General features: G+C 44.9%; 1 protein-coding gene across 1 annotated transcript in view; it reads right to left on the bottom strand.

Moving 5' to 3' along the window:
* The window catches only part of GNAS (GNAS complex locus), a 158741-nt gene extending 139313 nt beyond the window's left edge, over positions 1-19428 (bottom strand). Inside the window, exon 1 of the mRNA XM_086622691.1 lies at positions 19176-19428. Within this exon, the coding sequence (XP_086478817.1) occupies positions 19176-19428 (253 nt within the window). The remainder of the gene's footprint in view (positions 1-19175) is intronic.
* Between the last annotated feature and the right edge of the window lie 436 nt (positions 19429-19864).

Genomic DNA, 19864 nt, shown 5'->3' with positions numbered 1-19864 from the left:
GAAAACTGACAATTTTACATTTGAACTTCTGATTAATACTGACTGCTTAGCAGAGAAAACCATGAAGGGAAACTGAAGACTGAAAAGAACTTTCATGACTTTTTTTAACATTCCCGCATCCATCATTTTTATTCAACACTTGCCTGCGTCCTTAAGAAGTCAGTATTTAAAAACATCCTTGTCAGTGTTTTAGAAAATGTCTGACCTTAATTTTGAGAAAGCAGAAACATGATAAAGTATGCTTGACAACGCATCCTAAAGTATATAGGCAGTTTCGCCAAAGCTTAGAGACAGCTACAGCATCAGCATTATAAAAATACATTCATGTAAGGACTACTGCTTATATGTCAAAAATCATTTGCAATTGTAAAAAGGCAGAGGTAAAGTTAATAAGGGGAAGCAATCAAAGAAATATGCCCTAAAATCCACATTTGTCAAGAAAAGATAATAAAACAGGGAATAGAGCACAAAGTGACCAAGTAGTTTACCTCCAAAGATAATGAACAAACCTTTCTTCTATGTTGTACCATGATTAGTTAAGAGTTAAGCTTCAAAAGTAATAACAAACAGTGCATGTCCGATTTTAACAGTTTTGCTGTGCCATGATATCCATCTCTGTTGATAGCTAGAAACTGGAGGAGCACCTTTTACCCTGGAGTTCTGGCTTGCTGAAGCTCTTGAGAAGGCTGAACGGGACTGGAGACGGTGGGCAGACAGACAGCCGAGCTGCTCCCCAGGATCAGTTACCTACCAAGAGATCTCCATTTGGCAGGGGTGGAAATCTTTCAATCTCCTATCTTTTCCTGCCGAACCAGTGTAGCTGGAATCTTCTGTTGACTGCCAGCATAGTAATTTGCTGAGCTTCAGATTTAGCATTTTACCAAGACATACAAAAACCTCATACGTCTGCTAAGCTCAAACCTTCTAGGAACAATTCCAATAAGATGCTTCATGTTTCCTGCTCCATGCAAATAAAAATCTCATCTATAATTGACCTTGACAGATATTGAGAACATTTGGCACCTGTTAAAACCCCTTTAAGATGAGACCCTCTGAGCTATAAAAAGAAATGTAAATGTGAACTTTATACCACTTCAGTTCACTGGAAACACTGCCATGGTAGGTTCAGCCAATTATTTTCCATTAAAAAGTATCTTAGAATATGTCCAGAACTAACTTTAAATGTTTATTGAGTAAGTAGGAGCAGTCTGTTTCACCCTACGCATCTGCTTTTTGCAGACAAGCTATTAAAGAAATACCTGACAAAGACCTGCATACCATTGTTGTCGTCTGTCTGTCTGGTCCACAGATAAGCACAGGGGACAGTTGGGGAAATACAAAAAATCCACTTAATTATCTTTTGTACTGAGACTTATTCCTGCTTATAACTTACAAGATCATTAGAATCTCTACCGGATCACATCTAGGAAGCAGACACAAAGCCAGGAACTATCAACAGTGAGCAGCTCTGTCTTAGTTGACACAAGGGCTGCTGTCATTAGAGCCACAACCCACTGAAGTGTCAACAAACAAATCCTTAATGAAAGGACAGGAGAGAAAATACATTGGAGGTTTTAGAGGTCCAAGAACACCACTCCCACTTGAGAAATTGAAAGGTCCAGTTTGGAAAGAGGGCCAGCCAGCATTTGGCTCTCCCTTACTAATTAAAACCAAAGTGTTTGGCTGTTCCTTCAGTCAACCCAAGGAAAAGCCCTCTTCCCCCAACACTGTCCTCACTGCCATGATCGGCTCCTGCATGTGAAGGTCTCTCCTAGAACTCACTGTGCTGAGACACTTCTGTTTTCCGTAAGCATCTGGGTCAGATGTGACATAATCTCTTTCTGGAGCGAATTTCAAGAAACGCTGGAAAACTGCTGCTTCCCAAGTGACAGAAGCAGGATTTTCTTTATGCACAGTGGGATGCAGGTGGAGGATAAAGCTAAAAAGTAAATAGAAATCTCATCTAATAACGCAACACAGAAATTCCTAATGACCAAGACACGCACTCTTCTTGCAAGATCTTCACAGGAGAGCTCAACTGAACCAAACCACCCCCACAGATGTAAGAAATTCATGCACTCCCAGCTCTGTTCCCATGGGGAGCTGGCAGGGATCCCTCCCACCCCACAGGCACAGCTTTAGCGCTTCGGTTACACAAAAATCCCACTTTCTCTCCTGAAACACAATAGCTCCAACAGCATCTCACAGGCCTCCAGCGTGAGCGGACGAGCCATTTCTGCACTCCAACACAAAACGCGCTCCACTCCGAGTGCACAAACACAAAGAGCTATTCTTGCTCACCATCAGGTCTTGCCCAGTGACTTTTGCTGTCATCACTCTCGACAGAGCACACTACCCTGTACCAGGCTATTCACCGAAACATAGCGTGGGAATCATGGACTGGGCGACAGCCGCCCAGTCTTGAAAGCGCAGATGTGATGCTGCAGGGCAAGGCTTGAACTTGGTTCAGGACCTTTCACTTGGTGAAATTGTAAAAAAATTGGATCAGTCCTTCTGCTTTTGGTATTAAAAAAAGTCCTGCCTAACAGAGGGAACACCTGAGTGTACTGATGGCTCAGGACAGACGTGTCAGGATGGACACAGAGACACAAAAACATGGGACCGAACTGCAAACTCAAAAGTAGTAGACAGATCCCACAATCTTGAAAGGCTTAGAAACAGCACAGGTGTAAGTCTAATAGTTAGCTATTGACCATGCCAGTCATATCAGGTGAATAACCATTCAAAAGTCTTAGAATTTCTCTGGAATAAATTAAATCCAACTATTTAGAAACTGACAGTCTGAAAACTAAGAGCTTTCTAGCAGTCAAAATAAAGTTTCACCATCACGTGGATTACTAAATAGCAATTCAATATAACAAAAATCACTCATTTGCATAAAATTGTTGTAAATAAAACTTATTATTATTAAGAAAGATTATTTGAAATCTGAGTATTAAAAAAAACAAACAAACCACAGAGTAGCTACATCTAGGCACTGTACTAACTACCAGTGGCACAAGACCAATTCTCACTTTCTTGTGATCACCAGTATTCCTGGTTTTTCAGTATGTCAGTGTGATATTATTACTCTTGCCACTCACTCAGGCAAAACCATCTGTACAAAAAACTGTATCCTTACCCTGTGCGGGGTTCTCACACCCTCCAGGTTCTCTAAGGGGCAGCTTTCCTTGGTGTTAAGCATGGTGACAAAACCACAGGCCATATGCCTGTCAGGTTACTGAATGGTTTCCATTCTGAACAAACCTCCAGGAGTGTCCTCCAACATTTTCCAGGGTTGCATGGATGAACTCCTAATTCCCCAGTGAAAGACAATGACCAAGTTCGATCTGTTGGAACCGTTAAAAAAATTAGGGTTTAGGATTATATGGAACTATCCAACTTGTCTTTGTCAAAGGCATTTAGGTGGTAGGTTTTTGTGTGTGGTTTTTGTTGTTGTTGTTGTTGTTGTTGTGTGTGGTTGGTTGTTTGGTTTTTTTTAAAAGAAAAACCAAAACAAAACAGTTTCTTGTTCTCAGCCTTTCCACCCTCTCTCATATTTCATCTACCAACTTCCCTGATATTGCAGGGGGTCAAAGTCCAGTCCCTTGATCACTTCACCAGGCATTTTCAGAAACTCTGAGTTTTTGAGGCTTCTTGATTTATTTTTTGTCCATAAGGCTTTACATCTGTAAGAAGGTGCCTATGATCCTAAGGCTTGTAGTATATTCTGGTGGATTTTTCATGATTTATTGCACTTTCCACATTTGTTTGTGACAAAGGAGAACTCAAGCAAATGCCTGCATGAAAAATCTGTTCTGTGAGAAAATATATCAGAGAATATTCATATTTTCAATCTGATTCTAAAGATGCAGCTTCAAAATGAAAACACAGTACGCTAGCAAACTTGTTTTGACTGTGCAAATAAATTTTTAAAAGATTGTTTCTAGAAGCCCTGCAAAAGTTGGGCTTGAAATCTCTCAGTGGAATTACATTTTCGTTCAAGCAATACCACATAGTTTGGAAGCCACAGAAAATATCTTTTAAGACAGTTGCTAATTTAGAGAAAAATTACCCCATCTGGAACAGTGGCTGCAGTGCTGTTCATCACACCACAAGAAAAATATTATTGTACTGCAGTGTGCGAAGCTTTGTAATAAGATGACGCCAGGTCAAAAGAATCTAACTTACTATGAAAGGTTGAGGTTAAGGTCTTGTTTTCACTGTAAAAGATTAAGTCCAAAAGGAAGTTTAACATGAAGGAAGGGGTGGAAAAAGATGAACTGAACTGACAGCTAACAAACTTTTTTCCCCTGTGAACAATAAAGGCTTCCAGCCCCAACAGGATGTCTTCCAGTAATCCAAATTGACATAAGTAAATTAAGAGACCTTAGGAAGCATTATTTTGAACATAAAGAAATACAAGCATAGCGAGAGCATTATCAGAGCAGATTGCTTAAGTAAGGCTTAAGTGAATGCAGAGACCCCAAAGAGAACCCAGGGAAAGCTACACCTCGAGTTAGAAACTTTGGTGCCTTCAACAACAGAGAGGATGAGTCAGGTATTTATGAACAGCTCAAAGTCACGGTGAGAAAGGGTGTACCAAAACTACCTGATAGGAAACATGTAACAAAGGGGAGTTGCATTAGGCATTTGTCTGTGCAGCAGCGTTGAGCCTTGGTCAGTCCTGGGCACGTGTGGTAGAAGACAGTTACCAAGAAGACTTCATGGAAGCAAGAGAGGTACCAATGAATTCAGCAATCTCCATGACTAGGAAACAGCTGAGTGAGGTGCAGAGGACCTGAAGCGCAGTTTAAGGCATCAGAGAGGAACTGAGGCACTTACCACCTTTGCTGAGTGAGTTCTGAGATAAGACAATGATAGAAAGGACAACAGAACACCCGGCAGTGACAAGACGCTCACCAGGTGCCAGTTCTGTACTGCTGGCAGCAGAAGGAAGGGACCAGGCTGGGAATGAAGCAGCTGTAAAAAGAACTGAGAGCCCAGAGAGAAGGAGCTATGGAAAAAGAGGTTCTGATAGGGCATTTGTTAAAATAAAAGTGAGATGAGTTTTAGAAAGCATCCTGTCAGTGGTCCGGGTTCAGAATTGTATACTAATGTATTTTTCTGAAAGCAGATCTGACACACTGCAGCTGTGGAAAGTGTGCTAGGGAAGGAGCAGCAGGCAAACCAAGAGGGACAACGCAATGGAGTAGACCAACTACTCAGGGACAACACCCATGGAGATCAGCAGTGGTTCCAGGGAGATGAGCCTTCTCACAGCGCTACAAGCTGTAGACCACAGGTAACTCATTCCCTGTTTTCAATGGTATGCGGACATGGAGTTCAGCATCTGCCACTTAGGATGCTCAAGCTGATGATGCTTAAAAGTTTTAATAAGGATCAACTAAATAGTTTTTAACACAGACTTGGTAAAAACTGACAGAAACTGTTCCTGTTGGAGCAACAGTGAATTTCTGATGTTCCACACATAAAAATCTGAATTCTAGTTTGGTATTAAAGCTGGCATAAGGATGAAGTCCTCCATTCATATATGGCTGGCTCCTATCTCCTGCATTCCTCCACAGCCAAAGCAACACATGACAATACGCTGTCACGTATGCACGTGGATCAGCCAGGCATCATCTAAGGAACAAACACACATCATTAACAATACCCTTCTGCCTCCAAAAGCCAGGCCACTCACACCTAAACCCGGGAGCAAATTTCTGCTCAATCACAGCATCGTTAGCCATAGAAATCTATCAATAACTCATCCTCCAAAGAAAGCACAAACGAGTACTGCCCGTCCTCAAGCAACAGTAGCAGGGTGGTGCCGTGGTGCAATGGAGATGTACTGGGTTTCCTGAAGAGATGACCACAGCCCCCACACTGCCTCGCTGGCTCTTGGCTAATGCCGTCTGCCATCACCCTGTTGATTGTGGTTTCCTGAATTCTCAATTCCAGTTTCAGATTGAATTACTGCAGCCGTATTCCTAAGAAAGAGTTGATCTGTACTGAGTGAGATGAGCAGGAAATGCAGACACTAAGCATTCGAGTACCACGCCAAGACTGTTGTTGAGTAATCCAGATTTCAGCAGAATTAAGCAGCACGCAGTTTATACAGGACTACAAACATCTGTTTCTAAGAGGTGTCCAGATCATTAGCAGCTAATTCTACATCTCTGTTACATTCCCTGCCATATGCTGGCGGATAATCTCAGCAAGCAACAAGGATTTTCATCTCAAATCCTAACAAATCTGCTCTGCAAGGCTTCATGGTTTTCTTATGTCACTCATTAGATAATACAACTCAGCTGCTCCTCTCTGCTCTTTCCATGCCTTCTGTCTATTCTTTCACAGCACCCAAGGGCAATTCCAACCTGCCTAGTAACAACTGACAATTTCTTCACACCATTCTAGAAAAAATTCCCTCCCTTGCCAAAGTTAAACACAAAATTTACCTCCCGGATAAACTCGCACTCAGGCTGAAATGCATTCTGCAGCAAAGCAGGATTCTCGCCCCTTTGCCACGAGACTGAGTATCCCAGCAGTACCGGCAGAGTGGTAACAGTTAAAACAAAATGCTACATGGCCTTTTAAAAAAAAAAACACCAAACAACAAAACAATCAAACAACAAAACATCAAACAAACAGATGGCTCTTAGGCACATAAGAAGCCACCTCCTGTCCCCCACCCCACTACCACTGCCACCTGCAAGAGGTCTAAGGCAGAACAGTCTCTGAAAGTGTTTGTCTGTCGCTGGTGGGAGCAGCCTCCTGCCCTCATTTGAACTCCTGGTTAGGGCTACGTGTCTGAGCATCTAGCAAACAGCGCATAAAGAACAAGGGAGAAGATCTGATTTTATAAGCAACTTCATTAACTGAAAATCAGAGATTACTGGCCACTTTGCTTGGCAAAATCAAGGTGCCAACCTTGATTGGGGCTGAAAGATGTGATGGCCCTTCTGCAGCCATAACAAATGTGTATATACACAAACACAGTTTGATCTTTGGCATTAAGCAACAATAACAACAGAAGCGGAGGTGATTGCGGTATGGACAAGTGATGGATTGCTCTGGAGCCTGAAACTGACTTCCTTCTCCAAGACATAAGCAGAGGCATCATGAATCTGCCACATTGCCTCAATACTGTGGCATCTTTTCTCTGCACAAGAGGTACAAAATCTCACTCAAGCTTTGCCCTCTGGTGGTATCTGTGCTGGGTTTTTCAACAGATCTACCAGTTCCTTCAGCTCCAGGGGCATCTCCTGAATTCCAGCTGGGAAGAGGAGCAGCTGTCAGCAAGAGCTGCTGGTGTCTCCATCCTACAAATCCTGTCCTCCAGACGAATAACGGCAGTGGACTTAAAACGATCTTGAACGAACTGTGGCAGACCAACCTCAGGGTGGGGAAACCAGTGAGGACTTAGCGGTCCCGACTCCTGCCAGCCCTCAAAGAAGCAAGCCACGTGATGAGAAGTTCCTGCAATCGCATGGCTTCCACCGAAGCCACCAGTGGTGCCGCTGCTGGCAGGGAGGGATGTGCGGACAGGATATTTTTATCTCCTCTTCATTCCCATCCCTGTCAATCCAAAACAAACTTCAACTAGTCAGAGGTGGGAAAGACAGTTCACAGCGAGAAAAGGATTCCCTGGCTCGATTTGCATGTCACCACTGGATACGTGGATACGTGCCACTGCGGTGGCACAGCTGCATCAGTTCTGGTTTCCCAGCTCCCAGTAACCTTTCCAGACTAAAATAGCAGACCTACTGCTTGATTTTTAGCAGCTGAAGAGCAGCAGTTAACCACGTAAGTATTATGTAAAATGATCTTTTTCTAAGTATATGTTTATTGTGCACAGAAGAAGGGGATTTAATTACAAACAACTGAAAGTTTTTAACAGTGTGGATTGCCCCTTACTCCCTTTCTAAAAACTAAGGTTTGGCAGCAGCTTTTTGGGTTTCGTTGCAAGTCTTCTAAGTATTTCCTTGGAAAGACTTTACACTTGGTCTCAGGCAAGAAGTCAAAATCAACATTTAAAAAGCATGCCCTGCATAATTTCCAGGATTCAGCAGCATTAAGGTATACTTATGGAGGCCAGGAGGAGAACTGCTTTTGTGCTTCTTGACGTCGTGCATAAAGCTGGTCTTCAGACAAGGAAGTTTATATTCCAAATAATATTTTTAACTACATGCGGTCAAGTACATAACTTATCAGGCCTTTCCTAATCCCCCACCCAAAATAAGCCTCAACGGTAAATATCTTTGCAGTGTTTAGTTTTTGCTTAGACCTCCACCAGGAGCAACAGATTCTCAAACCCTAATACAGAATTATTCAACACCAGGAAAAGTTTCAGATAACATTTTCTTTCTTAAACTCCTTTATACAGCAAACTGCAATTTGGGCCCAATAGTGGTACTCAGGCTAAGTTGGCTGGTTCTGCCCTGAAGTGGATGACGCACGATTTCACGGTGTGTCACCGTTACTTTGTCCAGGGGCTGGAGTGCTGTCCCCTCTCCGACGGGACGGCGGCACACAGGTGACTCACCGTTCCCGCTGGCTCCGAGCGCGGCCGGCTGACACTGCCCTCGCGCGCGTGAATAATCCCATTGAAATCGCCAGGACTGCTGTGGAGTCTGCGAGACAAACTCCTGGTTTGAGCCAAAGGCCAAGAATGAAATTTCACCCGTTTCACCTATTTGCGAATCGCTTCCGACTTCCCAACGGCAGCACACGTGGCACTTTTGGATACGCGTGTTTAAGGAATATCCACTCAAATTTTATCTCGATTTTGGTTTTGGGGAAAAACAGGTACGAAGGAGTATTTTCCTTGTGAATACTTGAAGTGTTTTTAAAAATAAACACATACTCTTCCAAAATATCTGCAAATCAAGCCCTGCATCGCTCACCACCTAACCCACAGAACACGACAGATGAGGGATTAAACTGCACAGAAGCTGAGAGAAACGAGAGCACAAGCAGTGTTAAGGAATCAGGCTTAGAGGAGAAATATCTTTCAGCTTTTACAGTCTAAAAGGTATTTGTTATATGTTTTTAATCAACAGAGAAAAAGCAGGTCAATCAAATTGTGAATTTCCTGTGTGGAGATAAGGCAAGGAAAGCATCAAGAGAGCGTTGTACGAAGTACGTTTCTCCCAAGCAGACAGTTTTCACTGGTATTTATAAAACCAAAATCTTAATGCAGATTTTCAGCTCACAATAGCATGTCCTTCTCCTCAGTGTCTCCATTTCCTCCCCTTATAAAGTCCCAATCCCACAATTCCCCAGTGCTCCAGAAAACCTCCCGGCTAACCAGTGAGCTTGAGATTTCAGCATAAAGAACAACCAGGAAAAATGCAAAACCAAACAAATATAGGCCACAAACTAAAAATGTTGTTTGGTAGGGGGTGGGGAGGGGAAGAGGAAGAGGTTGTGGTGTAATGCGTGATGAGGGTGTCACAGTGAAAGAGAAGGACAAACCCTATGAAGTGGGTTTTTTCCCCCCATTCCACAGCAGCATCTCCCACCAGAGCTGCCCATCAGGCGCAGCCCGCGCTCCAGCAGCGGATTCAGCAGGAGCTCAGAAAGCTCTCCGGTCACATCTTAAATTGCGCTTTAAAAATGAACGCCTCTTCCACGAAAATCCACACAAAACCACTTTTCCAGTCACACTGGCAGAACTCCACCTCACGCAATAAACGACGTTTGGCTGACAGGGAAGCGGCAGGAGACGTTTTCAGGAGCAGCTCCCGCGGCTCCTTCCCACTGGCACGGCGATAAACGCCGTCCCCATGCAGGGGATGGGTTCTCCCTCCATTTGTTTTTCCACTGAACCCGACGTACTTCCTTGAGGTCAAAGTCACGAAGCGGAGGCACCATCGCTACACACAAACAAACCTGTGCGGAGCTGCGCTGGGTGGAAGCGTGTGGATTTGGCTTCTGACAATAGCACTGAATACATGGACAGCCTAGTGCCGAGCCCAGCATCCCAGGATGAAGATACACCAGGGGATGGGAGGCATCATGTTTGTTCAGCTGGTGTGTTGTCTGTGATTTTAATATGCAAATCCCTCCTTGCAAGGAGATCTAATGGTGCTTAGGGTGGGAAAACAGCAAAGGAATAGTCCTTCAGTTGGAGGAACCCCTTCCCCCCCCAACTCTTCCTCCAATTTGAATCAGAATTTATCTGTGTTTTCCCAGGAATTTCAGCACACACACCCTGACACAATGCAGCAGAGACTAAGGTAGCTAAACAGAGCAAGACTGTAGATTGTAAAGCTGCATCTTACTCCTTGTTAGGAACCAACCTCATCCTCCTCAGCATCCACTTCCTTCAGTGGGCAAAATAAATAGTAGCAACTTTCTGACATCTGTTTAACACCCTTCGCCTCCCCACCCACCCCACGTTTCTCAACGCAGAGAATTATTTTTCTTTTCCTTTTAGTGACATGCAAATCTTATAAAATGCTGCTCAGAGACAGATACTGTGGATTTTCTTTGCAGAGGGAACACATTAGAGGAAGTAAAGAACACTTCAGTTGAGCTATTTATAAAGCATATGGTGACTTGTTCCTCAAATGCTTCATTGACCAGGGGAACAATGAGAGTAAGTCATGGAGTTCAAATTCCCTTCTTGAGACACATCCTTCAGGTCTGAATATCTAAAGTGCTATGGATTTCTATGCCTGGTAACTGGGCTTTCTTACAACAAGTATCTGAGTTGTCCTCAGAGGTTTTTTTTTTTCCTTGCCTTTTCTAAATTATAGCAATTAGAAGGAATTCAATGAAATCATGCATATTTGTGAATAAGTACACTCCCAAATTTAAGGGAGCCAAGGAAGAGCTGCATGTAATTACAACTAACTGTGCTCTTCAAGGTTTTTCCTCATTGAATGTGAGCACACCTCACGGAGATGTGTGGGTATCCATAGCACACAAAACAATCATAAGGAAACTATCTACGTTTCTATTGGGATGACTGTGAATCCCTTTTTTCTGACACTACAGGTTTTGATCAAGCTAGGATTGCTGGCTAACACATTTTTCAGCATCTTGCTAGATGCCTCTGCACAAGCGGAGCTCCAGAAGCCAAGGTATCGTCTCCATGAGGCTGTTCACAGGCAGACAGCACTGGAAAAGCACCAAAATTTGGTGCGAAGGTGGCCCACATTTTCATGTAAGAAGCTCACCTACACACAGAGCAATGGGGATTAGCTCATGCAAATAGCATGAAGCCCACCCTTTAGATTGAAACACTATGGCCAGGATGGACATGCCAGTGAGTTTCTCTTCTACTATAAGGTCTAACCCTGCTGAACAGTATGTTGAGGTTATTTATGAGGAACACTCAAAGGGCCTAAGCCCTTCACTTGTAAAGGGCAAAAATATTCAGCTATTTCTGGAAAAGTCTCTTAAGGTTACAGGAGATGCCAAAGGAGAACACGAACAAACCACCAGCTAGTACAAATGCTTTTAGTAATAACACTTGAAAGTGTTAAAAATTAAAACATCAGCCACATAGTTTCATCAGTGTTATTGGCAGACTAACAGGCTAACTCACACACAAGTCCTTCTAGTTTTGCATGGAAATTTTTGCAGGAATAATGACATGCATGACCATGAAGATATAGTGGAGTCAAGGTGGGATGGCATTCTGCATGTCTCTTCTGAGTCCCTCTCATCTCTCCTTCCCAAGGAAGCTATATGAAGAACAAGGGTTAATAGGAAATTATTAGATTCTTTTAATAGGAAAAAAAAAAAAAAAAAGGAGTAGACATAAGGTGTGAAAACCAGAGTGGTCACAGCTGAGGCTACTTCCCTGACACTGCCTGCAGGGTTTTCACCCAACCCAAGCAAGGAAAACAAAATTTCTCTGTAGTCCAGATATTCCTCCTTCAGGCACCTGCCAGCCCTGCCTGAGCTGCCCCAGACACCTCTTTAAGGCCACGTACAGCAACACAAACACAGCTCCAACACGTACATTGGAGATAAATGCTGAGAAACATGAGCGAATTTGAAGAACATTTTTGTAGGCAGCTCCAAAACTTCACAAGTGCCTCATGAATCAGACAGGAGGAGTTTGCCTGTACTTTATTACAGCAGTAAAGTTTGAACTATAAATAACATTAAAGCACTTGGTCTCTTCTCTCCTTCTCCTGTTCTTTTCTTTAATTTTATTTATTTCCAAAGTTTTTTGTGTTGTTGTTTTTTGTTTTTAAGCAGCACCAGGTCAGGTTCAGTTCTCCTCTCTTTTCTTCACTTCTGGTCTTTTCCATCAGCTATTCCCAACTATGACACTGCCAGGTCTAGAGAAACCCTTGCACAGGAGACAGTCCAATTTAAGATACCCCAGCACAGAGAGGAGCTGGCAGTTGCACGGAAGCAATCAAGACATTTTCTCTGCTCTGGAAACAGATGGTGCTGACTGAGCAACATGATGAGAAGCCTCTGCCAGCCCTGTTGCACCTAAACCAAGGGCAGTTTGAGCCTACCATGCCATTCACTAGTTACAAATGTAACAGCACAAGTGAGACCTAAATGCCACCATTTAATTGATACTGTGCTCAGTAGGTAACCTGTTCGTAACCAGAGACTACAAACAGATTTCCACAAGTTTGCATCTTCCTTTCAAGTCAGGCCACCCATTCACACCAGAAAACCCTCTTCCCATTCCCAAAGGAGAACAGCACAGGACTCAGCTGCCCTAATAACAAACTGACTCCAGTCAACTTGCATGCTAGGTGAGTCTTAACTTCTTTCAGGCAAGAAACATGGTGGTTTCACTCGCTACTTGAGATGCCAGTAGGTGCCACAGCCATCCTTTCTACAGGTGGGAAGGAAAAGCTGCTACTTTCCTTCAGAATAACAGAGATAGAACAAACAGCTAAAAAGCAATAGTCAAAAAGAGAGTTTTAGCTTTAAAAGTAAGTCTCTGATAACTCTGAAATTAGGTCCATGGCTACACATGAATGCAGTCTCTCTAGAGTGAGGGATGATGATCCTTATCCCACTAGGCATTTAATGAATAAAAATACAGATTACCACTAACGCAGAGATTGCATATATGATGGGGAAGGTGAGAGATCATGTACGATTATGCTGCCGTGTGACTGCGCAGCTGTGGTTGGTCTTAGGGATCAGGGGATGCCCCAGATTCCTCACTCCTTTCCCACAAAAATCCATGCTTACATATGCACAGAGCACACCTCCAGCATGAGCTGTAACTGCGAAAGTAATTATTTTGCAGTTTGGATCTCTATACAGAGAACATCACCCTAGCACCAATACAGCATGCCATCCATTAGCAGTCCTTCATCATAACACTTTTATAGCAGTGCTGCTGCAGGTATGCTGACACCTTCCATTGCCAGATCCTGTTTGAAGCAGCTCAAACTTTGCCCAACTTCAAATACGCTGGCTGAAGCTCTCCATGTCATGTGTCTGCCTGAGACTAATGTTTTTGGTTTTGTTGGGGTTTTTTTTAACGTGAAAGTGGTACAAGGAAAAAGTGAAAAAGTCAAAGTCAGGAACTCAAAAAGAAAAACAAACCCAAAACTAAGAAAAAAGCAGGGAATTACAAGTAGCTTGCCTGTCTCCTTTCTATTAAATTTTAAAATGGGAGCAGGAGAGAAACTGCCTTACTAAGTGATCTAAAGTGCAGAGGTGCCAGTGCTGAAGACGCTACATTGCTCTGAGGTTCAGCAAACATTCACCAAATCACACCCCAGGTCCTGAAGCCAGCATTGCTTTCATACTGGGTAAAGCCTTGTTAGAGTTTGCAAAGCTTTCCCAGTATTTTTTTCAATGTGAACATGCTCCAGACTCAGAAGATCTTTGTTTACCAACTTACAGGCAGTAGCACTCTATGCCATAGAGCACGTGGTACGCAGCCGTGGGAACCGAGTTGGACTTGCCTTGCAGAGGCTCTTCATTGTCAAGGAAGACCCATAATTACCATACCACCTCCTGGTGTCCACAGCAGGATTGTCATGTCTGCACTGGAAAGCACTGGGCAGAATGGAAACCACAGAGATTCCCAAGTCCAAGTGTTCTTGTAGTATCCGGTAATTACTGGGAATCCAATTGGAAAATATCGTAATTCCTTCACCACTAATGACAGCCCATTTGGAGAACAACCGTGTACTGCCGCCCTGCAAGCCACTATCGCAGCACGTGGGGGGCAGGTTGATCAGCAGAGCAGCCCGTTACGGGACACTTGCATCACAAGCATCTCCTAGGATGGAACCCAGGATTTTTTGGGTTTCCTATTCCTGCTTTTCTTAAGGAGGGAATTAAATACCAACTTGGTATAAGATGTTTAGTGTCAAAAATCTTCTAATAAGGATCATACACCTTTTTGCAGGGTGTATGCCCTCTCTTCTAGCCCACAATGCACAGAGCACAAAAACCAAATAGGTTGTAAGTGAATGAAACTATTGTCAACAAGGACAAGCTCCTATGAGATGGAATTTCATCAAGGGCTTGAACACATGCCTGTCTTTACAACCAGATTCTTCCCCTCCCCATCCACCCAATCCTCAAGAGAAGCAGCATCAGGATAACCACCTCGCTGTAAGCAAACAAGATAGGGAATCACAACAAGGGAAAGGATATCTTGTGGGATTAAACACTGCCCTGGAGAACCAGACCAGCTTCATTCCGTTGCAGAGCTGCCATGGCCAACCAAGCAGCACACAGCTTCCATAGTGGACACCCATCTGTGCTTCTTGCACCCTGGGTTGCACTTAAGAGCATCTAAAGCTCACCTACAAAAGTGCTGAGTGTTCACAATCATGAGGTCAATGCTCTAAACACATGAAACACTACAAAAAAAAAAGCTGAGTACTACAGAGAAAAATTAGCATTAGGCCAAGACTGGACATTGAAAATCAGCTTTGGACAAATTTAGCCTTAGTCTTTCTATGGTGGCATTTTCCTCTCCAGCAGCCACAAAAGAAGGAGACTGATAGCACCTCATTTCATAGCAGTGCCATACACTGACATTTATGAAGCATTCGGTCCCTGCAGTGATCAGTACTACAGAAAAGCCCACGAGGAGTTCAACAGTTCTGTATTCAGCACAGGGTATGGATGGTGTGTCGTACATAGGGCACAGGGTGACACATTGTATGAGGAGGATAAGAATATTGAATAGCTGCTCATTCACTGCACAACATCCATCTTGTGCCCTGAATGAAGCAAAAGCCTTGTGGAAAAAAAAAAAATACAATGTAAACCATACAAGACAGTCTGTAATTATACAGTCCAGAGGGGCTTTAACATGCAGCGTACATGCTGAGAGGGTGACTGTGGTTAGTCTTCATGCTGATATTTCCTAGCTTTTTAAAGTATGTTTTTCTTCCTGTATTAATATATTCCCCCTATAAAAACTTCAAATTTGCATGCCCTATATTCATATTTATACCAATATAAATATTTCTGTTAGAAATTTATTTTTACTTAAGCACTGATGTAGGTAAGATTTAGAATGGCCGTTATTCAACATATTGTAGTTTAATATAAATACCTAAGAGGACAAGTGCATGTATCTATATTGGTATACTGACATCCATGTTTCCTTTCAATATGGGAAAAGGCTACAAGTACTTTTTACATGGGTAAAAGTCCAGCCTGAGAGAGCAAAAAAACTAAGTACACAAAGCTTGGCAGAGCACCGAGAGGAGACCAGCCCAAGTTCACTCTCCTACAGCAAACCAGATCACAGGAGAGGAGGAAGGCCATGGTAAAGCAACGCATACACCAAGAGAACTGAAAAACAGTGTGGTGTTTTGGTGGAAAATAATAACTCAACAAAAGCATTAAAACCCCTCAGGCAGGACTACGAATCCTTGTTTTCATATGATATTTGTGGTAAGATAAAAAACACAATTTAAGTTGAATTCTACTTTAAAGTCTTAAAAAAAAAAAAGATAGAAGAAGACCCACATTACCATCACACAGAATGGAATTGTTTATGGCAAAGGTTAAAATCCTTTCCCCCATGAGTACACACTTTCAATTTTAGAATCAGGATTGTTCTCAAACAAAACAACAACCCCCACACACTGAAAATCACCCTCCAATACCCAGTAGTAACCCTGAACTCACACTACATTGCCAACATAACAATGATTGTAATCTTGAAGTTACGACTTATACAGTACACTAAACAAAATCCAGTGAGACTACACCTGATTGTGCATTTTCCTTTCACAAAAACAAAGCAAAAAACTATTCTCCTGCAAGTACCAGGTCAGATTATCGCTTCAAAAAGAGAGTATATATAAGATCTTTGCTCTACTGAAATTAAAAAAAAGTTTCAGGAATCGGGAATTTACCTTACACATCTGTGGTGATGAAAAAGGGTTGGAAAAAGTGATAAGAGACATCTAAAAATCAAGTAACAGGACATACAGATACCCACTTAGTAACTACACCCATACACTGCACATCCTCCAGCACTCCAATGACGTGAGGAACTTCTCCTTTCAAAAAAGGAACTGCAACATGGGAACGTAAGTATGAGTCGTGCTTAAGAGCACTAATCTGAGTAACAGACCCAAGCTTACAGCTGTAAGGTATGTTACATACACTACAACATCAAAACACCTGTGACTGCACTCCCTGTATTCTGTACAGCCAAGCACATGGTAGGAGGAAACGCTCCGGATTTGCAACACAACTTGGCAGCCCTTGAAAGAATATAAGCTAATGCAGCCATATGTTAAAAACAATTTCACCTTGGGGACAGACCAGACCCGAAGCATCAGTGCAGTTTTCATTTAAGTTCTATTAGTCTCAAAGAAAGAGCCACCCGTGGTGTCCTTTGCTGTCCACGTCAGGGATACGCTCCTGCAGGAGCACAGCAGCCTAAAAAGGTGGGAGCACAAGTAAGAAATCATAAGTACCTACTGCAGATTTTGTCATTGAGCCTTCCATCCCAAGCAAGGAGACATTCCTAGCTCTGCACTTCTTCAGTCTTTTTTCCCTCCACTCTAAATCCATTCCTTGGAAGAAGACTCAGTTGCAGCTTTAAATCCCAGCCAGATGCTCCTGCCCCCCTCATTCAATTTTAGCATGCTGCACAATTTGCACATGCAACTCATAAGCACCTATGCCTCAGCACAGAGACTCTACTGTGGCAGCAATACCTGCAGATGTACATAAAGTTTAACCCAGTATACCCCAAACTTCTTATTCCAGTTTAGAAACAGAAAATTTACCAAGTAACAGTGAGAGTGGGATGCAGGGAAGAAGCAGCAAGGGAAGGAAGCTAACTGGAAAACTGACAGTCTCTGTGCAAGGAGCAGGGAAATGGGTCTCTTAGGCATCCCAAGATTTATAAGAGGGCCAAAAAGTGACTTCCTGCTATTCAAGTCCAGGCTGAAATATAATAAACCACTGCCAGCATAACACTGACTCATATCCATCAGATTTATAAATCAGTGCTTCGACAAAGAATGTGCTCTCTGTTGGCTTCAACATAGATAATTTTGAACTGCTAAGATACATTGTTTAACCCACTCAATGTTTAATGTCATTCTGGCAAAAACCAGTTCTGTGGCACAACATGTTAGGAGCAATATTAAAAACCAGGCAATTGAAATATTGCCTACCACAAACACAGAAGCTTATCAGATAGTCTTTATGACTTAAAGGCTTGCAGATTAACATAAAAATTAGCCCTACTGTTGTTTTTTTTTTTCCAAATTATTTAATCTACAAAGAAAAACAACTCTCACAGCTCCTTCTTCAAGCACTTGTCAACTACAGAACAAACTCTAAATACATTTAAAAAAGAAAACAAACAACCAGTAAAAAACAAACAAACAGTAAAATTCCTACAGCATATCCTGTGCTTAAAAGGAAAGCCACACTGGGTAGAGGTGTGATTTCTTACCAGTACAGCTACAGCATACAAGCTTTAGTCTTTACACAAGCGTTGCTCACCCCTTCTCACAAGAAGAAAGTACATCCTTACGAACACCCATCGGTATACCTACAACCACATCAAAAGAGGCTGTACTTCTAGAATAAAAACTTTTACCACTAAGACTCAGAAAACTATGTCAGATATCGTTTTCTAAAGCTTCTTAAAATTCAGCTCCTCTGTTACAGGCCATATACACATACTAAAAAGATCAGGGCCAAATCTTGCCATTTATCACATGCAGCACCACAAATGCCTCAGGGGGTAGGAGGCTCTTAAGTTATTTGCAGACATTACAAAATATTCTCTATTACAAGACGTTCAGAGTTTAGCAATCCACTTGTGCAGGATAATCTGTGCTCCACCTTCAGCGTGCTGGGAGAAGGGGCAGTGGGAATGTTTCCAAACGCCTTTGACTTACCTGAAGACCAACACATGACTCTTCCTATGACCGTTCGCATTGGAGTCACATAACAGACAAACTCCGATATCGCACAACACAGGCTGGTACAAAGAAGGTGCCTTATCCATAGGGCTTCCCTCAGGAAGGGAGCCCAGGGCCGGAGCATCTCCTGCCCTGCACAGCCCCGGGGATGCTGCCGTGCCGTAAGCAGGTGCCAGCGCACGGCAGTGATGAATCAGACAAGCCGCAGCCTTACAGGCTGAAACTTCCCCGGCGTGGATTTTAAGAGGCAGAGAAGGCAACGGGAAAAAATTAACGCACGTACAAACCCAGGATTTCTGCGTACAGTAAAATCGCACCAGCTTAAACAACTCTCTCCTTCTCCTGCGGTGCCAGTGAGCGGCTTTGTCAACACCTAGCTGGGGGGCTGGGAAGCGGCCCAGCACCTTCGCAGCGACAGAGAAAGCACCTTCAAGGGAGGGTGAGGAGGGTGGTCACTCCCCCGGGCCGGCTACGCGCTCCTGCCGCAGCGACAGCTGTACCGCCGGGCACGGCACCCCGGCCCTGCCCGAGCCCCGCCGCAGCGGCACCCGAGCGCAGCCTCCCGCCGCGCCACGGGGGTCCCGCCGAGAGCCCCCCGCGCCCGCGACCCCCGCCCGGCGGCGGCGGCAGCACCCGAGCGCGCCGAGGCGCGGCCGCCCACGTGTGCGCGGAGCCCCGGCCCACCCGCGGCCGCCGCCCACTCCGCGGGCGCGGGGCCGCCGGGCGCGCTGGGCACCGGCGCTGAGAGCGGCTTCCGGGCCGCCCCGCACCTGCCGCGCCGCTCCCGCCCTCGCTCACCGAGCAGCAGCAGCCGGTGCGTCTGCTTGTACTCCCGCTTCTCCGCCTTCAGCGTCTTGTCGATGCTCTTGCTCCGCTTCTTGTCCGCCCGCTCCTTGGCCACCAGGTCCTGCCGCAGCCGGTGCCGCACCTGCGGGTCTCCGTGCTCCCCCGCCGCCGCGGAAGGAGGGATGTCCGCCTCGCCGCGGCCGCCGTAGGGCGCGGAGGGGTGCGCGGCGGCCAGGCGGGAGCGCAGACTGTAACACAGCCCCATAGTGCCGGAGCCGGCCGCCCTACCGCGCCGCGGGCATGCTCTCCGCCGGGCCGGGCAGGGCGAGGCGGCGGCGCCCGGCGCCTCTTAAAGTGGCCCCGCTCCGCCGGGGCTGCGGAGCGCGCTGTCCCGTCCCGCCCCTCCCCTCGGCCGGTCCCCCGCGCCGCGGCCGGCGGGAGGCGGCCACACGTGATGCGGACATGTTTACCGTATTCTCTAGAAAGCGGCTCCCGCCGCAGCCTCCCGGCGGTGGCGGGGAGGGGGGCGAGGGCCGCCGCACCCCCCGGCCGCGCCCCTCCTGCCCCCACGGGGTGAAGGTGTCGGCGTCCCGCTGCGCCCGGGCCCGGCTGCGGCTCAGCAGGCTCCCCTTGGCGCTCCCGCCCCGCGGGGAAGCCACCGGCCAGCCCATCTCTGCGGACACGGCACGGGCTGGGGGAGC

The sequence above is a fragment of the Tauraco erythrolophus genome, chromosome 18, assembly GCF_009769465.1.
Source record: "Tauraco erythrolophus isolate bTauEry1 chromosome 18, bTauEry1.pri, whole genome shotgun sequence".
NCBI lineage: Eukaryota > Metazoa > Chordata > Aves > Musophagiformes > Musophagidae > Tauraco > Tauraco erythrolophus.
The sequence above is the reverse complement of the archived record's forward strand: the minus strand, read 5'-3'. Positions and strand labels throughout refer to the sequence as shown.